Source organism: Xenopus tropicalis, chromosome 5, assembly GCF_000004195.4.
Source record: "Xenopus tropicalis strain Nigerian chromosome 5, UCB_Xtro_10.0, whole genome shotgun sequence".
Classification (NCBI taxonomy): Eukaryota; Metazoa; Chordata; class Amphibia; order Anura; family Pipidae; genus Xenopus; species Xenopus tropicalis.
Window position 1 is genome coordinate 163,642,850 of NC_030681.2, and position 21,365 is coordinate 163,664,214.

The 21,365-nt window shown below is 55.7% G+C and overlaps 1 protein-coding gene and 1 long non-coding RNA gene across 15 annotated transcripts; both read left to right on the plus strand.

Annotated features, from left to right (window-relative positions):
• Window positions 1–232: 232 nt before the first annotated feature.
• Window positions 233–16,358, plus strand: LOC100495617 (gastrula zinc finger protein XlCGF17.1-like). Of its 11 annotated transcripts, none has more exons than XM_031901973.1 (5): window positions 6,290–6,583; window positions 6,632–6,781; window positions 8,888–9,006; window positions 14,119–14,232; window positions 14,453–16,358. In XM_031901973.1, exons 3-5 carry the CDS (start codon window positions 8,967–8,969, stop codon window positions 15,565–15,567), a joined length of 1,269 nt encoding a protein of 422 aa, XP_031757833.1. In that variant the 5' UTR covers window positions 6,290–6,583; window positions 6,632–6,781; window positions 8,888–8,966; the 3' UTR covers window positions 15,568–16,358. The 11 variants fall into 11 exon arrangements, with proteins under 11 accessions (XP_031757838.1, XP_031757832.1, XP_031757831.1 ...); XM_031901976.1 differs by having other exon boundaries at window positions 6,290–6,533; XM_031901972.1 differs by lacking the exons at window positions 6,290–6,583; window positions 6,632–6,781 and adding an exon at window positions 234–686.
• On the plus strand, window positions 6,883–8,487 carry LOC116410832. Of its 4 annotated transcripts, none has more exons than XR_004222661.1 (3): window positions 6,883–7,256; window positions 7,355–7,714; window positions 7,813–8,268. It is a non-coding gene; the product is annotated as an uncharacterized LOC116410832 (long non-coding RNA). The 4 variants fall into 4 exon arrangements; XR_004222662.1 differs by having other exon boundaries at window positions 6,888–7,256; window positions 7,415–7,714; XR_004222659.1 differs by lacking the exon at window positions 6,883–7,256 and adding an exon at window positions 8,390–8,487 and having other exon boundaries at window positions 7,313–7,714; window positions 7,813–8,271.
• Window positions 16,359–21,365: the final 5,007 nt, after the last annotated feature.

Sequence of the window (21,365 nt, forward strand, 5' to 3'; positions counted from 1 at the left end):
TAATTGGTTGCTAGGGTATACAACGCTGGCTGCTGACTGGTTGCTAAGCTACAGTAGAGCTAGATTCTGATTAGTTGCTGGCTGGCTGTTGGTAGCTGCGGCTGGACGCTGATTGGTTAGTGCAGGGCAGGGGGCGGGAAAGACACTTGCAGGCTCTGGGCGGGCAGGGAGAGCGGCGCTGAGAGAGACAGGGAGCTGCTATATTCGCGGTGCATGTTGGGGCGGGTAGTTCCTTGCCGGCTCCTTCCGCTGTGTGTTGGCGAGGAGGGAACTACATTTCCCAGAGTGCATCAGTCAGCAACTCCCAGCATGCAACAGAGCCCGACCCAACCCAGGGGCTCAGAGGCGCCCGGAACTGCTGGTACCGAATATATTTGTGGGAATAAGTGTCGGTCACCGGGACCGACTGTACCGGGAACTCGCTGCGTGACGGTACATTCCCGCGATATGAGACTTGTGACGTCAGGACTCGCTGCCCGGAAGCGGCGGGAACATTAACGGGACTGTGGGGCAGCGATCCGGGATGGGAATGGGCAGCTTACCCGGGACCTTCTGCAACCCATTGGCTGTGGCTGCCGGACCCACCGGGAGGTACTGGTTCTGCCTCAAACCTACTGGCACTTGGTACAGTCTGGGATCCAATGCAAGGTACTGGTTCTGAGTGAGAAACTGGGATCCAATGCAAGGTACTGGTTCTGAGTGAGAAACTGGGATCCAATGGGAGGTACTGGTTCTGAGTGAGAAACTGGGATCCAATGCAAGGTACTGGTTCTGAGTGAGAAACTGGGATCCAATGGGAGGTACTGGTTCTGAGTGAGAAACTGGGATCCAATGGGAGGTACTGGTTCTGAGTGAGAAACTGGGATCCAATGGGAGGTACTGGTTCTGAGTGAGAAACTGGGATCCAATGGGAGGTACTGGTTCTGAGTGAGAAACTGGGATCCAATGGGAGGTACTGGTTCTGAGTGAGAAACTGGGATCCAATGCAAGGTACTGGTTCTGAGTGAGAAACTGGGATCCAATGCAAGGTACTGGTTCTGAGTGAGAAACTGGGATCCAATGCAAGGTACTGGTTCTGAGTGAGAAACTGGGATCCAATGCAAGGTACTGGTTCTGAGTGAGAAACTGGGATCCAATGCAAGGTACTGGTTCTGAGTGAGAAACTGGGATCCAATGGGAGGTATTGGTTCTGAGTGAGAAACTGGGATCCAATGGGAGGTACTGGTTCTGAGTGAGAAACTGGGATCCACTGGGAGGTACTGGTTCTGAGTGAGAAACTGGGATCCAATGCAAGGTACTGGTTCTGAGTGAGAAACTGGGATCCAATGGGAGGTACTGGTTCTGAGTGAGAAACTGGGATCCAATGGGAGGTACTGGTTCTGAGTGAGAAACTGGGATCCAATGGGAGGTACTGGTTCTGAGTGAGAAACTGGGATCCAATGGGAGGTACTGGTTCTGAGTGAGAAACTGGGATCCAATGGGAGGTACTGGTTCTGAGTGAGAAACTGGGATCCAATGCAAGGTACTGGTTCTGAGTGAGAAACTGGGATCCAATGGGAGGTACTGGTTCTGAGTGAGAAACTGGGATCCAATGCAAGGTACTGGTTCTGAGTGAGAAACTGGGATCCAATGGGAGGTACTGGTTCTGAGTGAGAAACTGGGATCCAATGGGAGGTACTGGTTCTGAGTGAGAAACTGGGATCCAATGCAAGGTACTGGTTCTGAGTGAGAAACTGGGATCCAATGGGAGGTACTGGTTCTGAGTGAGAAACTGGGATCCAATGCAAGGTACTGGTTCTGAGTGAGAAACTGGGATCCAATGGGAGGTACTGGTTCTGAGTGAGAAACTGGGATCCAATGGGAGGTACTGGTTCTGAGTGAGAAACTGGGATCCACTGCAAGGTACTGGTTCTGAGTGAGAAACTGGGATCCAATGGGAGGTACTGGTTCTGAGTGAGAAACTGGGATCCAATGGGAGGTACTGGTTCTGAGTGAGAAACTGGGATCCAATGGGAGGTACTGGTTCTGAGTGAGAAACTGGGATCCAATGGGAGGTACTGGTTCTGAGTGAGAAACTGGGATCCAATGGGAGGTACTGGTTCTGAGTGAGAAACTGGGATCCAATGGGAGGTACTGGTTCTGAGTGAGAAACTGGGATCCAATGCAAGGTACTGGTTCTGAGTGAGAAACTGGGATCCAATGCAAGGTACTGGTTCTGAGTGAGGAACTGGGATCCAATGGGAGGTACTGGTTCTGAGTGAGAAACTGGGATCCAATGCAAGGTACTGGTTCTGAGTGAGAAACTGGGATCCAATGCAAGGTACTGGTTCTGAGTGAGAAACTGGGATCCAATGCAAGGTACTGGTTCTGAGTGAGAAACTGGGATCCAATGGGAGGTACTGGTTCTGAGTGAGAAACTGGGATCCACTGCAAGGTACTGGTTCTGAGTGAGAAACTGGGATCCAATGGGAGGTACTGGTTCTGAGTGAGAAACTGGGATCCAATGCGAGGTACTGGTTCTGAGTGTGAAACTGGGATCCAATGCGAGGTACTGGTTCTGAGTGAGAAACTGGGATCCAATGCGAGGTACTGGTTCTGAGTGAGAAACTGGGATCCAATGCGAGGTACTGGTTCTGAGTGAGAAACTGGGATCCAATGCGAGGTACTGGTTCTGAGTGAGAAACTGGGATCTAATGCGAGGTACTGGTTCTGAGTGAGAAACTGGGATCCAATGGGAGGTACTGGTTCTGAGTGAGAAACTGGGATCCAATGGGAGGTACTGGTTCTGAGTGAGAAACTGGGATCCAATGCAAGGTACTGGTTCTGAGTGAGAAACTGGGATCCAATGGGAGGTACTGGTTCTGAGTGAGAAACTGGGATCCACTGCGAGGTACTGGTTCTGAGTGAGAAACTGGGATCCAATGGGAGGTACTGGTTCTGAGTGAGAAACTGGGATCCAATGGGAGGTACTGGTTCTGAGTGAGAAACTGGGATCCAATGGGAGGTACTGGTTCTGAGTGAGAAACTGGGATCCACTGGGAGGTACTGGTTCTGAGTGAGAAACTGGGATCCACTGCAAGGTACTGGTTCTGAGTGAGAAACTGGGATCCAATGGGAGGTACTGGTTCTGAGTGAGAAACTGGGATCCAATGGGAGGTACTGGTTCTGAGTGAGAAACTGGGATCCAATGGGAGGTACTGGTTCTGAGTGAGAAAACTGGGATCCAATGGGAGGTACTGGTTCTGAGTGAGAAACTGGGATCCAATGGGAGGTACTGGTTCTGAGTGAGAAACTGGGATCCAATGCGAGGTACTGGTTCTGAGTGAGAAACTGGGATCCAATGGGAGGTACTTGTTCTGAGTGAGAAACTGGGATCCAATGGGAGGTACTGGTTCTGAGTGAGAAACTGGGATCCAATGGGAGGTACTGGTTCTGAGTGAGAAACTGGGATCCAATGGGAAGTACTGGTTCTGAGTGAGAAACTGGGATCCAATGGGAGGTACTGGTTCTGAGTGAGAAACTTGGATCCACTGCAAGGTACTGGTTCTGCCTGAGAAACTGGGATCCAATGGGAGGTACTGGTTCTGAGTGAGAAACTGGGATCCAATGGGAGGTACTGGTTCTGAGTGAGAAACTGGGATCCAATGGGAGGTACTGGTTCTGAGTGAGAAACTGGGATCCAATGGGAGGTACTGGTTCTGAGTGAGAAACTGGGATCCACTGCAAGGTACTGGTTCTGAGTGAGAAACTGGGATCCAATGCAAGGTACTGGTTCTGAGTGAGAAACTGGGATCCATTGCAAGGTACTGGTTCTGAGTGAGAAACTGGGATCCAATGCAAGGTACTTGTTCTGAGTGAGAAACTGGGATCCAATGGGAGGTACTGGTTCTGAGTGAGAAACTGGGATCCAATGGGAGGTACTGGTTCTGAGTGAGAAACTGGGATCCACTGGGAGGTACTGGTTCTGAGTGAGAAACTGGGATCCAATGGGAGGTACTGGTTCTGAGTGAGAAACTGGGATCCAATGCAAGGTACTGGTTCTGAGTGAGAAACTGGGATCCAATGGGAGGTACTGGTTCTGAGTGAGAAACTGGGATCCAATGGGAGGTACTGGTTCTGAGTGAGAAACTGGGATCCACTGCAAGGTACTGGTTCTGAGTGAGACACTGGGATCCAATGGGAGGTACTGGTTCTGAGTGAGAAACTGGGATCCAATGCAAGGTACTGGTTCTGAGTGAGAAACTGGGATCCAATGGGAGGTACTGGTTCTGAGTGAGAAACTGGGATCCAATGGGAGGTACTGGTTCTGAGTGAGAAACTGGGATCCACTGCAAGGTACTGGTTCTGAGTGAGACACTGGGATCCAATGGGAGGTACTGGTTCTGAGTGAGAAACTGGGATCCAATGCAAGGTACTGGTTCTGAGTGAGAAACTGGGATCCAATGGGAGGTACTGGTTCTGAGTGAGAAACTGGGATCCAATGGGAGGTACTGTTTCTGAGTGAGAAACTGGGATCCAATGCAAGGTACTGGTTCTGAGTGAGAAACTGGGATCCAATGGGAGGTACTGGTTCTGAGTGAGAAACTGGGATCCAATGGGAGGTACTGGTTCTGAGTGAGAAACTGGGATCCAATGGGAGGTACTGGTTCTGAGTGAGAAACTGGGATCCAATGGGAGGTACTGGTTCTGAGTGAGAAACTGGGATCCAATGGGAGGTACTGGTTCTGAGTGAGAAACTGGGATCCACTGCAAGGTACTGGTTCTGAGTGAGAAACTGGGATCCAATGCAAGGTACTGGTTCTGAGTGAGAAACTGGGATCCAATGCAAGGTACTGGTTCTGAGTGAGAAACTGGGATCCACTGCAAGGTACTGGTTCTGAGTGAGAAACTGGGATCCAATGCACGGTACTGGTTCTGAGTGAGAAACTGGGATCCAATGGGAGGTACTGGTTCTGAGTGAGAAACTGGGATCCAATGCGAGGTACTGGTTCTGAGTGAGAAACTGGGATCCAATGCGAGGTACTGGTTCTGAGTGAGAAACTGGGATCCAATGCAAGGTACTGGTTCTGAGTGAGAAACTGGGATCCAATGGGAGGTACTGGTTCTGAGTGAGAAACTGGGATCCAATGCGAGGTACTGGTTCTGAGTGAGAAACTGGGATCCAATGCAAGGTACTGGTTCTGAGTGAGAAACTGGGATCCAATGGGAGGTACTGGTTCTGAGTGAGAAACTGGGATCCAATGCAAGGTACTGGTTCTGAGTGAGAAACTGGGATCCAATGCAAGGTACTGGTTCTGAGTGAGAAACTGGGATCCAATGCAAGGTACTGGTTCTGAGTGAGAAACTGGGATCCAATGGGAGGTACTGGTTCTGAGTGAGAAACTGGGATCCAATGGGAGGTACTGGTTCTGAGTGAGAAACTGGGATCCAATGGGAGGTACTGGTTCTGAGTGAGAAACTGGGATCCAATGGGAGGTACTGGTTCTGAGTGAGAAACTGGGATCCAATGCGAGGTACTGGTTCTGAGTGAGAAACTGGGATCCAATGGGAGGTACTGGTTCTGAGTGAGAAACTGGGATCCAATGGGAGGTACTGGTTCTGAGTGAGAAACTGGGATCCAATGGGAGGTACTGGTTCTGAGTGAGAAACTGGGATCCACTGGGAGGTACTGGTTCTGAGTGAGAAACTGGGATCCACTGGGAGGTACTGGTTCTGAGTGAGAAACTGGGATCCACTGGGAGGTACTGGTTCTGAGTGAGAAACTGGGATCCAATGGGAGATACTGGTTCTGAGTGAGAAACTGGGATCCAATGGGAGGTACTGGTTCTGAGTGAGAAACTGGGATCCAATGGGAGGTACTGGTTCTGAGTGAGAAACTGGGATCCAATGGGAGGTACTGGTTCTGAGTGAGAAACTGGGATCCAATGGGAGGTACTGGTTCTGAGTGAGAAACTGGGATCCAATGGGAGGTACTGGTTCTGAGTGAGAAACTGGGATCCAATGCAAGGTACTGGTTCTGAGTGAGAAACTGGGATCCAATGGGAGGTACTGGTTCTGAGTGAGAAACTGGGATCCAATGGGAGGTACTGGTTCTGAGTGAGACCTATTGGTACAGTCTGGGATCCAACGCAAGGTACTGGTTCTGAGTGAGACCTAGTGGTACAGTCTGGGATCCAATGGGAGGTACTGGTTCTGAGTGAGACCTAGTGGTACAGTCTGGGGTCCAATGCAAGGTACTGGTTCTGAGTGAGACCTAGTGGTACAGTCTGGGATCCAATGCAAGGTACTGGTTCTGAGTGAGACCTAGTGGTACAGTCTGGGATCCAATGGGAGGTACTGGTTCTGAGTGAGACCTAGTGGTACAGTCTGGGATCCAATGCAAGGTACTGGTTCTGAGTGAGACCTAGTGGTACAGTCTGGGATCCAATGCAAGGTACTGGTTCTGAGTGAGACCTAGTGGTACAGTCTGGGATCCAATGCAAGGTACTGGTTCTGAGTGAGACCTAGTGGTACAGACTGGGATCCAATGGGAGGTGCTGGTTCTGAGTGAGACCTAGTGGTACAAACTGGGATCCAATGGGAGGTGCTGGTTCTGACAGGCTTAGTGGTACAAACTGCGATCCAATGGGAGGTGCTGGTTCTGAGTGAGACCTAGTGGTACAAACTGGGATCCAATGGGAGGTGCTGGTTCTGAGTGAGACCTAGTGGTACAGTCTGGGATCCAATGCAAGGTACTGGTTCTGAGTGAGACCTAGTGGTACAGTCTGGGATCCAATGCAAGGTACTGGTTCTGAGTGAGACCTAGTGGTACAGTCTGGGATCCCATGCAAGGTACTGGTTCTGAGTGAGACCTAGTGGTACAGACTGGGATCCAATGGGAGGTGCTGGTTCTGAGTGAGACCTAGTGGTACAAACTGGGATCCAATGGGAGGTGCTGGTTCTGACAGGCTTAGTGGTACAAACTGGGATCCAATGGGAGGTGCTGGTTCTGAGTGAGACCTAGTGGTACAAACTGGGATCCAATGGGAGGTGCTGGTTCTGAGTGAGACCTAGTGGTACAAACTGGGATCCAATGGGAGGTGCTGGTTCTGACTGAGACCTACTGGGACTTGGTACAGACTGGGATCCAATGGGAGGTACTGGTACTGACTGAGGCTTGGTGGGAGCTAATGGTACAAACTGGGCTCTAATGGGAGGTACTGGTACTGACTGAGGCTTAGTGGGAGCTAATGGTACAAACTGGGCTCTAATGGGAGGTACTGGTACTGACTGAGGCTTAGTGGGAGCTAATGGGAGGTACTGGTTCTGACAGGCTTAGTGGGAGCTAATGGTACAAACTGGGCTCTAATGGGAGGTACTGGTACTGACTGAGGCTTAGTGGGAGCTAATGGTACAAACTGGGCTCTAATGGGAGGTACTGGTTCTGACTGAGGCTTAGTGGGAGCTAATGGTACAAACTGGGCTCTAATGGGAGGTACTGGTACTGACTGAGGCTTAGTGGGAGCTAATGGTACAAACTGGGCTCTAATGGGAGGTACTGGTACTGACTGAGGCTTAGTGGGAGCTAATGGTACAAACTGGGCTCTAATGGGAGGTACTGGTACTGACTGAGGCTTAGTGGGAGCTAATGGTACAAACTGGGCTCTAATGGGAGGTACTGGTACTGACTGAGGCTTAGTGGGAGCTAATGGTACAAACTGGGCTCTAATGGGAGGTACTGGTACTGACTGAGGCTTAGTGGGAGCTAATGGGAGGTACTGGTTCTGACAGGCTTAGTGGGAGCTAATGGTACAAACTGGGCTCTAATGGGAGGTACTGGTACTGACTGAGGCTTAGTGGGAGCTAATGGTACAAACTGGGCTCTAATGGGAGGTACTGGTTCTGACTGAGGCTTAGTGGGAGCTAATGGTACAAACTGGGCTCTAATGGGAGGTACTGGTTCTGACTGAGGCTTAGTGGGAGCTAATGGTACAAACTGGGCTCTAATGGGAGGTACTGGTACTGACTGAGGCTTAGTGGGAGCTAATGGTACAAACTGGGCTCTAATGGGAGGTACTGGTTCTGACTGAGGCTTAGTGGGAGCTAATGGTACAAACTGGGCTCTAATGGAGGTACTGGTTCTGACTGAGGCTTAGTGGGAGCTAATGGTACAAACTGGGCTCTAATGGGAGGTACTGGTACTGACTGAGGCTTAGTGGGAGCTAATGGTACAAACTGGGCTCTAATGGGAGGTACTGGTACTGACTGAGGCTTAGTGGGAGCTAATGGGAGGTACTGGTTCTGACAGGCTTAGTGGGAGCTAATGGTACAAACTGGGCTCTAATGGGAGGTACTGGTACTTACTGAGGCTTAGTGGGAGCTAATGGTACAAACTGGGCTCTAATGGGAGGTACTGGTTCTGACAGGCTTAGTGGGAGCTAATGGTACAAACTGGGCTCTAATGGGAGGTACTGGTTCTGACTGAGGCTTAGTGGGAGCTAATGGTACAAACTGGGCTCTAATGGGAGGAACTGGTACTGACTGAGGCTTAGTGGGAGCTAATGGTACAAACTGGGCTCTAATGGGAGGAACTGGTACTGACTGAGGCTTAGTGGGAGTTAATGGTACAAACTGGGCTCTAATGGGAGGTACTGGTACTGACTGAGGCTTAGTGGGAGTTAATGGTACAAACTGGGATCCAATTGGTGCTCTCAGCCCCCCTTCTTTATGCAAATAATCAGAAAGGGGAGGGGTTTGTGCTGTTATTACCCAGGAGCCCCTGTGAGCAGAAACCTGTAATGGCAGTCCCTGGGGGTCTCGTGGCTCCGCCCCTTCCCGGCGGGAGTGTAGGCGAGACCCTGGCAGTGCCCGTACCCTCATACAGTCGCTTGTCTTTGTGGCTTTGCAGAAAGAACATGGCGCAATATTTGGGGGGCGTGTGATATGTTGGGGTTTGGCATGGTGCCCGACAGCTGCACCCCCACATCATGGAACCTGTCGGAATGAGGGCAAGCAGCCAGGGAACTGGTAAGAACCTCCCCACTCATACTGTGCCCACATAGCCCCACCCCCTGGCACAAGGGGGAGACAGGAGTGGGGGGGCACACTGGGGAGACAGGAGGGGGGGCACACTGGGGAGACAGGAGGGGGGGCACACTGGGGAGACAGGAGGGGGGGCACACTGGGGAGACAGGAGGGGGGCACACTGGGGAGACAGGAGTGGGGGGCACACTGGGGAGACAGGAGTGGGGGGGCACACTGGGGAGACAGGAGTGGGGGGGCACACTGGGGAGACAGGAGGGGGGACACACTGGGGAGACAGGAGGGGGGGCACACTGGGGAGACTGGAGTGGGGGGGGGCACACTGGGGCCTTCCCTTCTCTGTGACTCCTATTCAGGGGCCCTCGGGGGCGGTAACGCTGAGCCCACCCCTTCCCTTCTCTGTGACTCCTATTCAGGGGCCCTCGGGGGCGGTAACGCTGAGCCCACCCCTTCCCTTCTCTGTGACTCCTATTCAGGGGCCCTAGGGGGCGGTAACGCTGAGCCCACCCCTTCCCTTCTCTGTGACTCCTATTCAGGGGCCCTAGGGGGCGGTAACGCTGAGCCCACCCCTTCCCTTCTCTGTGACTCCTATTCAGGGGCCCTCGGGGGCCGTAACGCTGAGCCCACCCCTTCCCTTCTCTGTGACTCCTATTCAGGTGCCCTAGGGGGCGGTAACGCTGAGCCCACCCCTTCCCTTCTCTGTGACTCCTATTCAGGGGCCCTAGGGGGCGGTAACGCTGAGCCCACCCCTTCCCTTCTCTGTGACTCCTATTCAGGGGCCCTCGGGGGCCGTAACGCTGAGCCCACCCCTTCCCTTCTCTGTGACTCCTATTCAGGTGCCCTAGGGGGCGGTAACGCTGAGCCCACCCCTTCCCTTCTCTGTGACTCCTATTCAGGGGCCCTCGGGGGCGGTAACGCTGAGCCCACTCTTTCCCTTCTCTGTGACTCCTATTCAGGGGCCCTCGGGGGCGGTAACGCTGAGCCCACTCTTTCCCTTCTCTGTGACTCCTATTCAGGGGCCCTCGGGGGCGGTAACGCTGAGCCCACTCTTTCCCTTTCTCTGTGACTCCTATTCAGGGGCCCTCGGGGGCCGTAACGCTGAGCCCACCCCTTCCCTTCTCTGTGACTCCTATTCAGGGGCCCTCGGGGGCCGTAACGCTGAGCCCACCCCTTCCCTTCTCTGTGACTCCTATTCAGGGGCCCTCGGGGGCCGTAACGCTGAGCCCACCCCTTCCCTTCTCTGTGACTCCTATTCAGGGGCCCTCGGGGCGGTAACGCTGAGCCCACCCCTTCCCTTCTCTGTGACTCCTATTCAGGGGCCCTCGGGGGCCATAACGCTGAGCCCACCCCTTCCCTTCTCTGACTTCTATTCAGGGGCCCTAACGCTGAGCCCACCCCTTCCCTTCTCTGACTTCTATTCAGGGGCCCTAACGCTGAGCCCACCCCTTCCCTTCTCTGTGACTCCTATTCAGGGGCCCTCGGGGCCCCTAACACTGAGCCCACCCCTTCCCTTCTCTGTGACTCCTATTCAGGGGCCCTAACGCTGAGCCCACCCCTTCCCTTCTCTGTGACTCCTATTCAGGGGCCCTCGGGGGCCGTAACGCTGAGCCCACCCCTTCCCTTCTCTGTGACTCCTATTCAGGGGCCCTCGGGGGCCGTAACGCTGAGCCCACCCCTTCCCTTCTCTGTGACTCCTATTCAGGGGCCCTCGGGGGCGGTAACGCTGAGCCCACCCCTTCCCTTCTCTGTGACTCCTATTCAGGGGCCCTCGGGGGCCGTAACGCTGAGCCCACCCCTTCCCTTCTCTGTGACTCCTATTGAGGGGCCCTCGGGGGCCGTAACGCTGAGCCCACCCCTTCCCTTCTCTGTGACTCCTATTGAGGGGCCCTCGGGGGCCGTAACGCTGAGCCCACCCCTTCCCTTCTCTGTGACTCCTATTCAGGGGCCCTCGGGGGCCGTAACGCTGAGCCCACCCCTTCCCTTCTCTGTGACTCCTATTGAGGGGCCCTCGGGGGCCCGTAACGCTGAGCTCACCCCTTCCCTTCTCTGTGACTCCTATTCAGGGGCCCTCGGGGGCCGTAACGCTGAGCCCACCCCTTCCCTTCTCTGTGACTCCTATTCAGGGGCCCTCGGGGGCCGTAACGCTGAGCCCACCCCTTCCCTTCTCTGTGACTCCTATTCAGGGGCCCTCGGGGGCCGTAACGCTGAGCCCACCCCTTCCCTTCTCTGTGACTCCTATTGAGGGGCCCTCGGGGGCCGTAACGCTGAGCTCACCCCTTCCCTTCTCTGTGACTCCTATTCAGGGGCCCTCGGGGGCCGTAACGCTGAGCCCACCCCTTCCCTTCTCTGACTTCTATTCAGGGGCCCTAACGCTGAGCCCACCCCTTCCCTTCTCTGTGACTCCTATTCAGGGGCCCTAGGGGGCCGTAACACTGAGCCCACCCCTTCCCTTCTCTGACTTCTATTCAGGGGCCCTAACGCTGAGCCCACCCCTTCCCTTCTCTGTGACTCCTATTCAGGGGCCCTCGGGGGCGGTAACGCTGAGCCCACCCCTTCCCTTCTCTGTGACTCCTATTCAGGGGCCCTAGGGGGCGGTAACGCTGAGCCCACCCCTTCCCTTCTCTGTGACTCCTATTCAGGGGCCCTCGGGGGTGGTAACGCTGAGCCCACCCCTTCCCTTCTCTGTGACTCCTATTCAGGGGCCCTCGGGGGCCGTAACGCTGAGCCCACCCCTTCCCTTCTCTGACTTCTATTCAGGGGCCCTAACGCTGAGCCCACCCCTTCTCTGACTTCTATTCAGGGGCCCTAAAGCTGAGCCCACCCCTTCCCTTCTCTGACTTCTATTCAGGGGCCCTAACGCTGAGCCCACCCCTTCCCTTCTCTGTGACTCCTATTCAGGGGCCCTCGGGGCCCCTAACGCTGAGCCCACCCCTTCCCTTCTCTGTGACTTCTATTCAGGGGCCCTAACGCTGAGCCCACCCCTTCCCTTCTCTGTGACTCCTATTCAGGGGCCCTCGGGGGCCGTAACGCTGAGCCCACCCCTTCCCTTCTCTGTGACTCCTATTCATGGGCCCTCGGGGGCGGTAACGCTGAGCCCACCCCTTCCCTTCTCTGTGACTCCTATTCAGGGGCCCTCGGGGGCCGTAACGCTGAGCCCACCCCTTCCCTTCTCTGTGACTCCTATTCAGGGGCCCTAGGGGGCCGTAACGCTGAGCCCACCCCTTCCCTTCTCTGACTTCTATTCAGGGGCCCTAACGCTGAGCCCACCCCTTCCCTTCTCTGTGACTCCTATTCAGGGGCCCTCGGGGGCCGTAACGCTGAGCCCACCCCTTCCCTTCTCTGTGACTCCTATTCATGGGCCCTCGGGGGCGGTAACGCTGAGCCCACCCCTTCCCTTCTCTGTGACTCCTATTCAGGGGCCCTCGGGGGCCCTAACGCTGAGCCCACCCCTTCCCTTCTCTGTGACTCCTATTCAGGGGCCCTAACGCTGAGCCCACCCCTTCCCTTCTCTGTGACTCCTATTCAGGGGCCCTCGGGGGCCCTAATGCTGAGCCCACCCCTTCCCTTCTCTGTGACTCCTATTCAGGGGCCCTCGGGGGCGGTAACGCTGAGCCCACCCCTTCCCTTCTCTGTGACTCCTATTCAGGGGCCCTCGGGGCCCATAACGCTGAGCCCACCCCTTCCCTTCTCTGTGACTCCTATTCAGGGGCCCTCGGGGCCCCTAACGCTGAGCCCACCCCTTCCCTTCTCTGTGACTTCTATTCAGGGGCCCTAACGCTGAGCCCACCCCTTCCCTTCTCTGTGACTCCTATTCAGGGGCCCTCGGGGGCCCTAATGCTGAGCCCACCCCTTCCCTTCTCTGTGACTTCTATTCAGGGGCCCTAACGCTGAGCCCACCCCTTCCCTTCTCTGTGACTCCTATTCAGGGGCCCTCGGGGGCCCTAATGCTGAGCCCACCCCTTCCCTTCTCTGTGACTCCTATTCAGGGGCCCTAACGCTGAGCCCACCCCTTCCCTTCTCTGTGACTCCTATTCAGGGGCCCTCGGGGGCGGTAACGCTGAGCCCACCCCTTCCCTTCTCTGTGACTCCTATTCAGGGGCCCTCGGGGGCCGTAACGCTGAGCCCACCCCTTCCCTTCTCTGTGACTCCTATTCAGGGGCCCTCGGGGGCGGTAACGCTGAGCCCACCCCTTCCCTTCTCTGTGACTCCTATTCAGGGGCCCTCGGGGGCCGTAACGCTGAGCCCACCCCTTCCCTTCTCTGTGAATCCTATTCAGGGGCCCTCGGGGGCCATAACGCTGAGCCCACCCCTTCCCTTCTCTGTGACTCCTATTCAGGGGCCCTCGGGGGCCGTAACGCTGAGCCCACCCCTTCCCTTCTCTGTGACTCCTATTCAGGGGCCCTCGGGGGCCGTAATGCTGAGCCCACCCCTTCCCTTCTCTGTGACTCCTATTCAGGGGCCCTCGGGGGCCGTAACGCTGAGCCCACCCCTTCCCTTCTCTGTGAATCCTATTCAGGGGCCCTCGGGGGCCGTAACGCTGAGCCCACCCCTTCCCTTCTCTGTGACTCCTATTCAGGGGCCCTCGGGGGCCGTAATGCTGAGCCCACCCCTTCCCTTCTCTGTGACTCCTATTCAGGGGCCCTCGGGGGCCGTAACGCTGAGCCCACCCCTTCCCTTCTCTGTGACTCCTATTCAGGGGCCCTCGGGGGCCGTAACGCTGAGCCCACCCCTTCCCTTCTCTTTGACTCCTATTCAAGGGCCCTCGGGGGCCCTAACGCTGAGCCCACCCCTTCCCTTCTCTGTGCCCCCCTACCAAACCACTTTTGCCCCTAGCTGTTAATTAAAGGCACAGTAGCGCATCCGTTTGCCTTCCCGGCTCTCTGGGAGCCATTGCTGGCACGGAGCTGTAGCCGGGGCCACTTTGGGTTTCACAGGGCGTCACGTGGCCCAACATGGCGGCTATAAATTCTATTCGGCATAACTCTATTAGTAGAGCCAGTGTACTGTGTGTTCCAGTGCATAAAGGGCAACTGATATTTGTCTGTGCAGGGAATTATGGGATATCTAATGCTCTTTGTTGCTCTTCTTCCTCTGCAGATGAAGGCTGTCTGGGCTGCTTTGGGGTGAGTGACACCCCAATATGTGCTTTAGAGACTGACGGTTCCCAAAGAGCAGTCATGGAGGAGCTGATGTTGGGGCAGCACAACCCAGGTGAGAACCCCCACAGTCATCATAATGCGACCATTAAAGGGGAACTAATGCAGAAAGCCCCCCATTTAGTGATCTAACTGCTGTTCTAGTAATGAACCCCCCAAACAATTCCAGGGTCTCCCTTGTACATGTATTTCCTAAGAGACCACATTTATTTGTATTTCGGATATTTCTTCTGGTTCCTTAATCCCATAACGTTGTCTCTGTTCCTCGCCCCCAGGGGGTGGGCCTCCCGATGTGCAAGGTGCCCTTAGAGCTGAAGGCGGGACCCATGTGGGCGATAATGTGCCACTTCAAGCCCCACGGCGGCGGAATCGCAGGGCCCGGTGTGACCCAGTGAAAGTGCCAACGGTTCTTTCTGCAGAAGTTCCGAGCGTGAGGAGCGCGATGCAACATTTCCTAAACAACAAGGAGAGAAAGATGTTCCACTTGGGGCTCCTCGCGGGGGCGGACACTGAGGGCAATCCCGATCCTTCCATCACCGTGAAGTCAAGCTCATATATCTGCGTTGAGTGTGGCCAGTGTTTCTCGTATGAAGTAGCCTACATAGAGCACCGCAAGCTGCACAAACCCTTCAGACTGGAGGCGGGCGCCATGGGCACGGTGGGTAGTGCCACCAAGGTGCCCACGTTTGACCAGAAGAGAGCGGGGCGGGAGTTCATGTGTACAGAATGTGGGAAAACCTTCATTGGGAAGTCCAACCTGATAGTCCATCAGAGGACACACACTGGAGAGAAGCCCTACGGCTGCATCTTTTGTGGCAAACATTTTGGGAGAAGCTCGGTCCTTAGAAAGCACGAGAGAATCCACACGGGGGAGAAGCCCTACACCTGTCTCTACTGCGGGAAACAGTTCAGTCAGAACTCTGGGCTGAAGAACCACGAGAGAATTCACACCGGGGAGAAACCCTACGCCTGTGCCGAATGTGGAAGGCGCTTCAGCCAAAGTGCCGACCTTATGGTGCACTACAGAACCCACACCGGGGAGAAGCCCTTCATATGTGTGGAGTGTGGCAACAGCTTCATCCGCAGCTCCGACCTAGTCATTCACCAAAGGACTCACTCGGGCATCAAACCCTTCTCCTGCACCGAGTGCGGCAAGTGCTTCAGCCAGAGGTCCCAGATCATCCGACACCGGAGAACCCACACCGGGGAGCGGCCATTCTCCTGCGACGTGTGCATGAAGAGCTTCATCCTCAGCTCGGAACTCAAGAAGCACCACCGAGTGCACACTGGCGAGAAGCCCTATAAGTGCAAGGAGTGCGGCAAGTCTTTCCGGCACTGCTCCAACATGAGCCGCCACCAGAAGATGCACGTGGACATTCTGGCAATGTGAAGGCAGAGGCCTTCTGGGAAGCCCAAGAATCTTTGTTGGTTTATGCCTAATATTCCCAGAGAGTGATCAAGCACTGCTGCACCGTTCCCCCTACTCCTTCTGGGTAATGATTGGGCCAAGTAACTTGCCATTCTGGGTAATGATTGGGCCGAGTAACTTGCCATTCTGGGTAATGATTGGGCCAAGTAACTTGCCATTCTGGGTAATGATTGGGCCAGGGCCAAGTAACTTGCCATTCTGGGTAATGATTGGGCCGAGTAACTTGCCATTCTGGGTAATGATTGGGCCGAGTAACTTGCCATTCTGGGTAATGATTGGGCCGAGTAACTTGCCATTCTGGGTAATGATTGGGCCAGGGCCAAGTAACTTGCCATTCTGGGTAATGATTGGGCCCAGTTACTCTGTAGTACACCCTTGTTAATAAAGCTGGTCCCAGTGCAGAAGCTTGGACAAACTGGGCTACTCTGGGGGGCTCTGGGTATGGGGGTGCCTTGGCCTCACAGTTACTGTATGGGCGGTGCCTGGGGTCTCCCCCTGCCCAGGAAGCCTTGGTCTCTCTGGTCTCCTTGCACAACAATTGCCCCAAGCGGCAGCTACTGGGAGATGGGAACATCAGGAAAGTCCTACTCCCAGAGGGACCCTACTGTGCCCCATAATGCAACGTTTGCTCGTGTCTCCCCCACCAACCGCCACTCACAGGGCGGCACCCACTTCTTTGTGTTCGGCACCCACTTTGGTCAGGCCGACGCTCTGCATTGTAACATGAATAAAGCCATAGTATTTTATTATTGCTAGGGAGTCCTGTGATCGTGCCCCTTTTCCACACGGCGTCCTTTCCCGCACACGGCGTCTTTTCCCGCACACGGCGTCCTTTCCCGCACACGGCGTCTTTTCCCGCACACGGCATCCTTTCCCGCACACGGCGTCTTTTCCCGCACACGGCGCCCTTTCCCGCACACGGCGCCTTTTCCCGCACACGGCGCCCTTTCCCGCACACGGCGCCTTTTCCCGCACACGGCGCCTTTTCCCGCACACGGCGCCTTTTCCCGCACACGGCGCCTTTTCCCGCACACCGTGCCCCATCCAGCACACGGCGCCCCATCCAGCACACGGCGCCCCATCCCGCACACGGCGCCCCATCCCGCACACGGCGCCCCATCCCGCACACGGCGCCCCATCCCGCACACGGCGCCCCATCCCGCACACGGCGCCCCATCCCGCACACGGCGCCCCATCCCGCACACGGCGCCCTTTCCAGCACACGGCGCCCCATCCCGCACACGGCGCCCCATCCCGCACACGGCGCCCCATCCCGCACACGGCGCCCTTTCCAGCACACGGCGCCCCATCCCGCACACGGCGCCCCATCCCGCACACGGCGCCCCTTCCCGCACGCGGCGCCCCATCCAGCACGCGGCGCCCCATCCCGCACGCGGCGCCCCATCCCGCACGCGGCGCCCCATCCCGCACACGGCGCCCCTTCCCGCACACGGCGCCCTTTCCAGCACACGGCGCCCCATCCAGCACACGGCGCCCCATCCCGCACACGGCGCCCCATCCCGCACACGGCGCCCTTCCCCACACACGGTGTGACGTCCCTGAGCAAGGGACCAGACTATGGGCACATAAGCAGCACAGGGGCAGGTAATGGTACAACACAGCTTTAATAACAAGCAATCCCTTAGGCACAAACAAGGTGTAACTGCCCAATAGGGGCACAACTGTAGGGGGTATTTGTGGCCTAGTCCCTCAGGCAGTGCCGGCCCCAGGCCCCAGGCCCCAGGCTCACATGTGTGTGTGACAGTTATTTAGTAGATCTGGGCCCCAGTCCGGTTTGAGTCCCAGCCCAGTAATGAGAGTAGCGCCCCCTGCTGTAAGTGCTGTATGGTCTCTGCACATAAAGCCCCTTATAATAGTCACTTGCAGCTCCCAGGCAGCCCAGTAACAGCTCCCCTCACAGTGAGTCTCCCAGTTGCACTTCTGTAGGTGTGGGGGGGGATAACTGGGAGTGTAACTCAGGGGACAGTGCTGGGGGAATGAGGGGAGGCCGCAGCTTATCCCACTCTGCTTTGCAGCCACCTGTCCCCACTGCAGCCTTTCCAGCAGCTTCTCTCTCAGCAGCCACTTCCTCTTCCCTCTGACCTCTCAGAGCCAACTGCTTCCTGTCCCTGGGACCTCCCGGCCCCTCCCTCCTGAGCCAGCAGCTTCCTGTCCCTGGGACCTTCCGGCCCCTCCCTCCTGAGCCAGCAGCTTCCTGTCCCTGGGACCTCCCGGCCCCTCCCTCCTGAGCCAGCAGCTTCCTGTCCCTGGGACCTCCCGGCCCCTCCCTCCTGAGCCAGCAGCTTCCTGTCCCTGGGACCTCCCGGCCCCTCCCTCCTGAGCCAGCAGCTTCCTGTCCCTGGGACCTCCCGGCTCCTCCCTCCTGAGCCAGCAGCTTCCTGTCCCTGGGACCTCCCGGCCCCTCCCTCCTGAACCAGCAGCTTCCTGTCCCTGGGACCTCCCGGCCCCTCCCTCCTGAGCCAGCAGCTTCCTGTCCCTGGGACCTCCCGGCCCCTCCCTCCTGAGCCAGCAGCTTCCTGTCCCTGGGACCTTCCGGCCCCTCCCTCCTGAGCCAGCAGCTTCCTGTCCCTGGGACCTCCCGGCTCCTCCCTCCTGAGCCAGCTGCTTCCTGTCCCTGGGACCTCCCGGCCCCTCCCTCCTGAGCCAGCAGCTTCCTGTCCCTGGGACCTCCCGGCCCCTTCCTCTTGAGCCAGCAGCTTCCTGTCCCTGGGACCTCCCGGCCCCTCCCTCCTGAGCCAGCAGCTTCCTGTCCCTGGGACCTCCCGGCCCCTCCCTCCTGAGCCAGCAGCTTCCTGTCCCTGGGACCTCCCGGCTCCTCCTTCCTGAGCCAGCAGCTTCCAGAGCTATTAGGAGTCTTTTCACATCTCTCCCCCCCCAGAGGGCGGCCGTCCGGTCTCCCCCCAGACGGGGGGAAGACCGTAGGACGCCCTTGTCCTGTACAGTCTTCACCGTCCCTTCTTGAGAGTCCATCCGCATTCCCATGGTGGCTCCCCTTGCGGTGCTGTATAGTAAAGTTGAACTGCTGCAAAGCTAGGCTCCACCTCAGCAATTTCCCATTGTCTCCAGAAACGCGTTGCAACCATCTCAGAGGGTTATGGTCAGTTACCACAGTGAAATCACTTCCAAACAGATAGGGCTGCAGTTTCTTTAAGGCCCACACAAGGGCCAGACACTCTTTTTCAATTGTAGCATATGCAACTTCCCGGGGAAGCAGCTTCCGGCTCATGTATATAATGGGGTTCTCACCTCCCTTCTCATCCACTTGGGACAATACAGCACCAATCCCATAGGTGGAGGCGTCAGTGTGAACAATGAATCCCCGGCTAAAGTCAGGTGCAGACAGAACAGGGGCATTCACTAAGGCAGATTTGAGTGCAGACATGGCGGCAGCACACTCGGGTGTCCAGGTTACCCCTCGTGGGTGTCTCGTCAGATCTGTCAGGGGTTTAGCAATAGCACTGAAGTTAGGGATAAAGCGTCGGTAATACCCTGCTGTCCCCAAAAAGGCTAACACCTGTTTTTGTGTTGTGGGAGTAGGCCAGTTTACTATGACTTCAACCTTGGCCGGTTCTGGCATCACTCGCCCGCTTCCCACCCCATGACCCAAATATTGGACCACAGCCATCCCAAAGTGGCACTTCCCTGGTTTAAGGGTAAGCCCAGCCTGCCTAATCCTTTCCAGCACCCTCTGTAGGTGCTGAACATGTTCCTCCCAGGTGTTGCTAAATATGGCTATATCATCCAGATATGCCTGAGCAAACTCTTGGTTACCCTCCAACAGCTGATTTACTACCCTCTGGAATGTCGCTGGGGCGTTTTTCATTCCAAATGGCATGACGGTAACCTGAAACAAACCATAGGGAGTGATAAAAGCCGACTTCTCTTGGTCCCCTGGTGCCAAAGGAATCTGCCAGTATCCTCGGTTTAGGTCTAGAGTGGTGAGGTATTTGGCATATCCCAGGTGGTCAAGAAGTTCATCCACCCGGGGCATTGGGTAGGCATCTGTAACTGTCACTTGGTTCAGTTTCCTATAGTCTACACAAAACCTAGTGCTGCCATCCTTCTTGGGGACTAATACTACTGGTGATGCCCAAGGGCTCTGAGAGGGAACAATCACCCCTAATGCCAACATTTCCTCTACTTCCTTTTTCATGGCAGCCCCTACGGATTCTGCTATCCTGTATGCTGGGGTGCGAACCGGGGCATGTCCCTCTGTATTTACTTGATGAACAACCCAATTGGTGCAGCCTGGCCGCTCAGAAAACTGATACTGAAACAACTGCTTACTTTGCTCATTGGTTAGCTGCTCACTAATAGCAACATCCTCCAAAGTCTGAACCCCCAGTGCCTCTTGTAAGAGGTCAGGGAGAGCCTCCTCATGGCGTCCCTCTTCCAGCAGACTACAAATGGCAGCCACGGTGCCTTCTTTCTACATACGGTTTCATCATATTTACATGGACCGTCTTATACTGGTCCTGGTTATCAAGAGGGGAGACCACGTAAGTAGTATCATGAATGGATTGTACCACCACGTATGGCCCTTCCCAGGCTGCTTGCAACTTGTCTGACCTCATTGGTGTCAGCAGTAACACCTTGTCCCCCGGCCTGAATCGCCGGTCCCTGGCATTCCTATCATACCAAACTTTTTGTTTGGTTTGAGCAGCTGTCAGATGTTCCTTCACCAGAGCGGTCATTTTCTCTAGACGTTTACGAAATTGTAGAATATAAGGAACTACAGGAAACTCAGGGAATTGGGCTCCCCCCTCCCAGTACTCCCTTAGCAAGTCTAGGGGGCCTCGAACCCGCCTCCCATACAACAACTCAAAAGGAGAGAACCCAGTAGACTCTTGGGGAGCTTCTCTATATGCAAACAGAAGACAGGGCAGAAACTTCTCCCAGTCACCTTCTCCAGCCTCCACAAAAGTTCGTAACATGTTCTTAAGAGTCTCATTGAAACGCTCACACAAGCCATTAGTTTGAGGGTGGTACGGGCTTGAGTGAAGAGAGGTGACCCCACAGCGCTGCCATAGACACTGAAGTAATTGGGACATAAACTGTGGCCCTTGATCGGATAGGAATCAGTGCATCTGCAACAGCTGGGGCATCAATTCTCCGTAAAGCCACCGCCTCTGGGTACCGGGTGGCATAGTCTACCATTGTAAGTATATATTGCTTGCCTGTCCTGCTGGGTCGGCTAAGGGGTCCTATCAAATCAACAGCAACTCTCTGAAATGGCTCCCCTATCACTGGTAGGGGTCGCAATGTATGCTTGTTCCGGTCCCCACTTTTCCCAACTCTCTGACAGCTGTCACATGATCGGCAGAACTGCGCCACTTGTTGTGACAACCCTGGCCAATAGAAATTTTGTAGCAGGCGATAGCGCGTGTGGGAAATCCCTTGGTGCCCTGCGAGGGGTACCTCATGTGCAAGGTGCAGCAACTGGGTCCTAAATTTGGCAGGCACCAACAACTGACGGCATGCTTCCCTTTGTTTTCCTCTAGGGCTTTTGAGGACTCTATAGTACAACCTGTCCTCCTGCACTATTTGTTCCCCTGCTTCGGTACCTACCACCCCTTGCCCAGCTCTGTCTCTTAATGGCTGGAGACTAGGGTCTGCTGCTTGTTCAGCCCTAAAATCCTGCCAATTACCTATGTCAAATGAGTCATCAGTCACATCTGTCTGCCCACTTACCTCCTGGACAACTGCCGGTGGCTCGCCTGACTCTGCCTGCCGCCTCG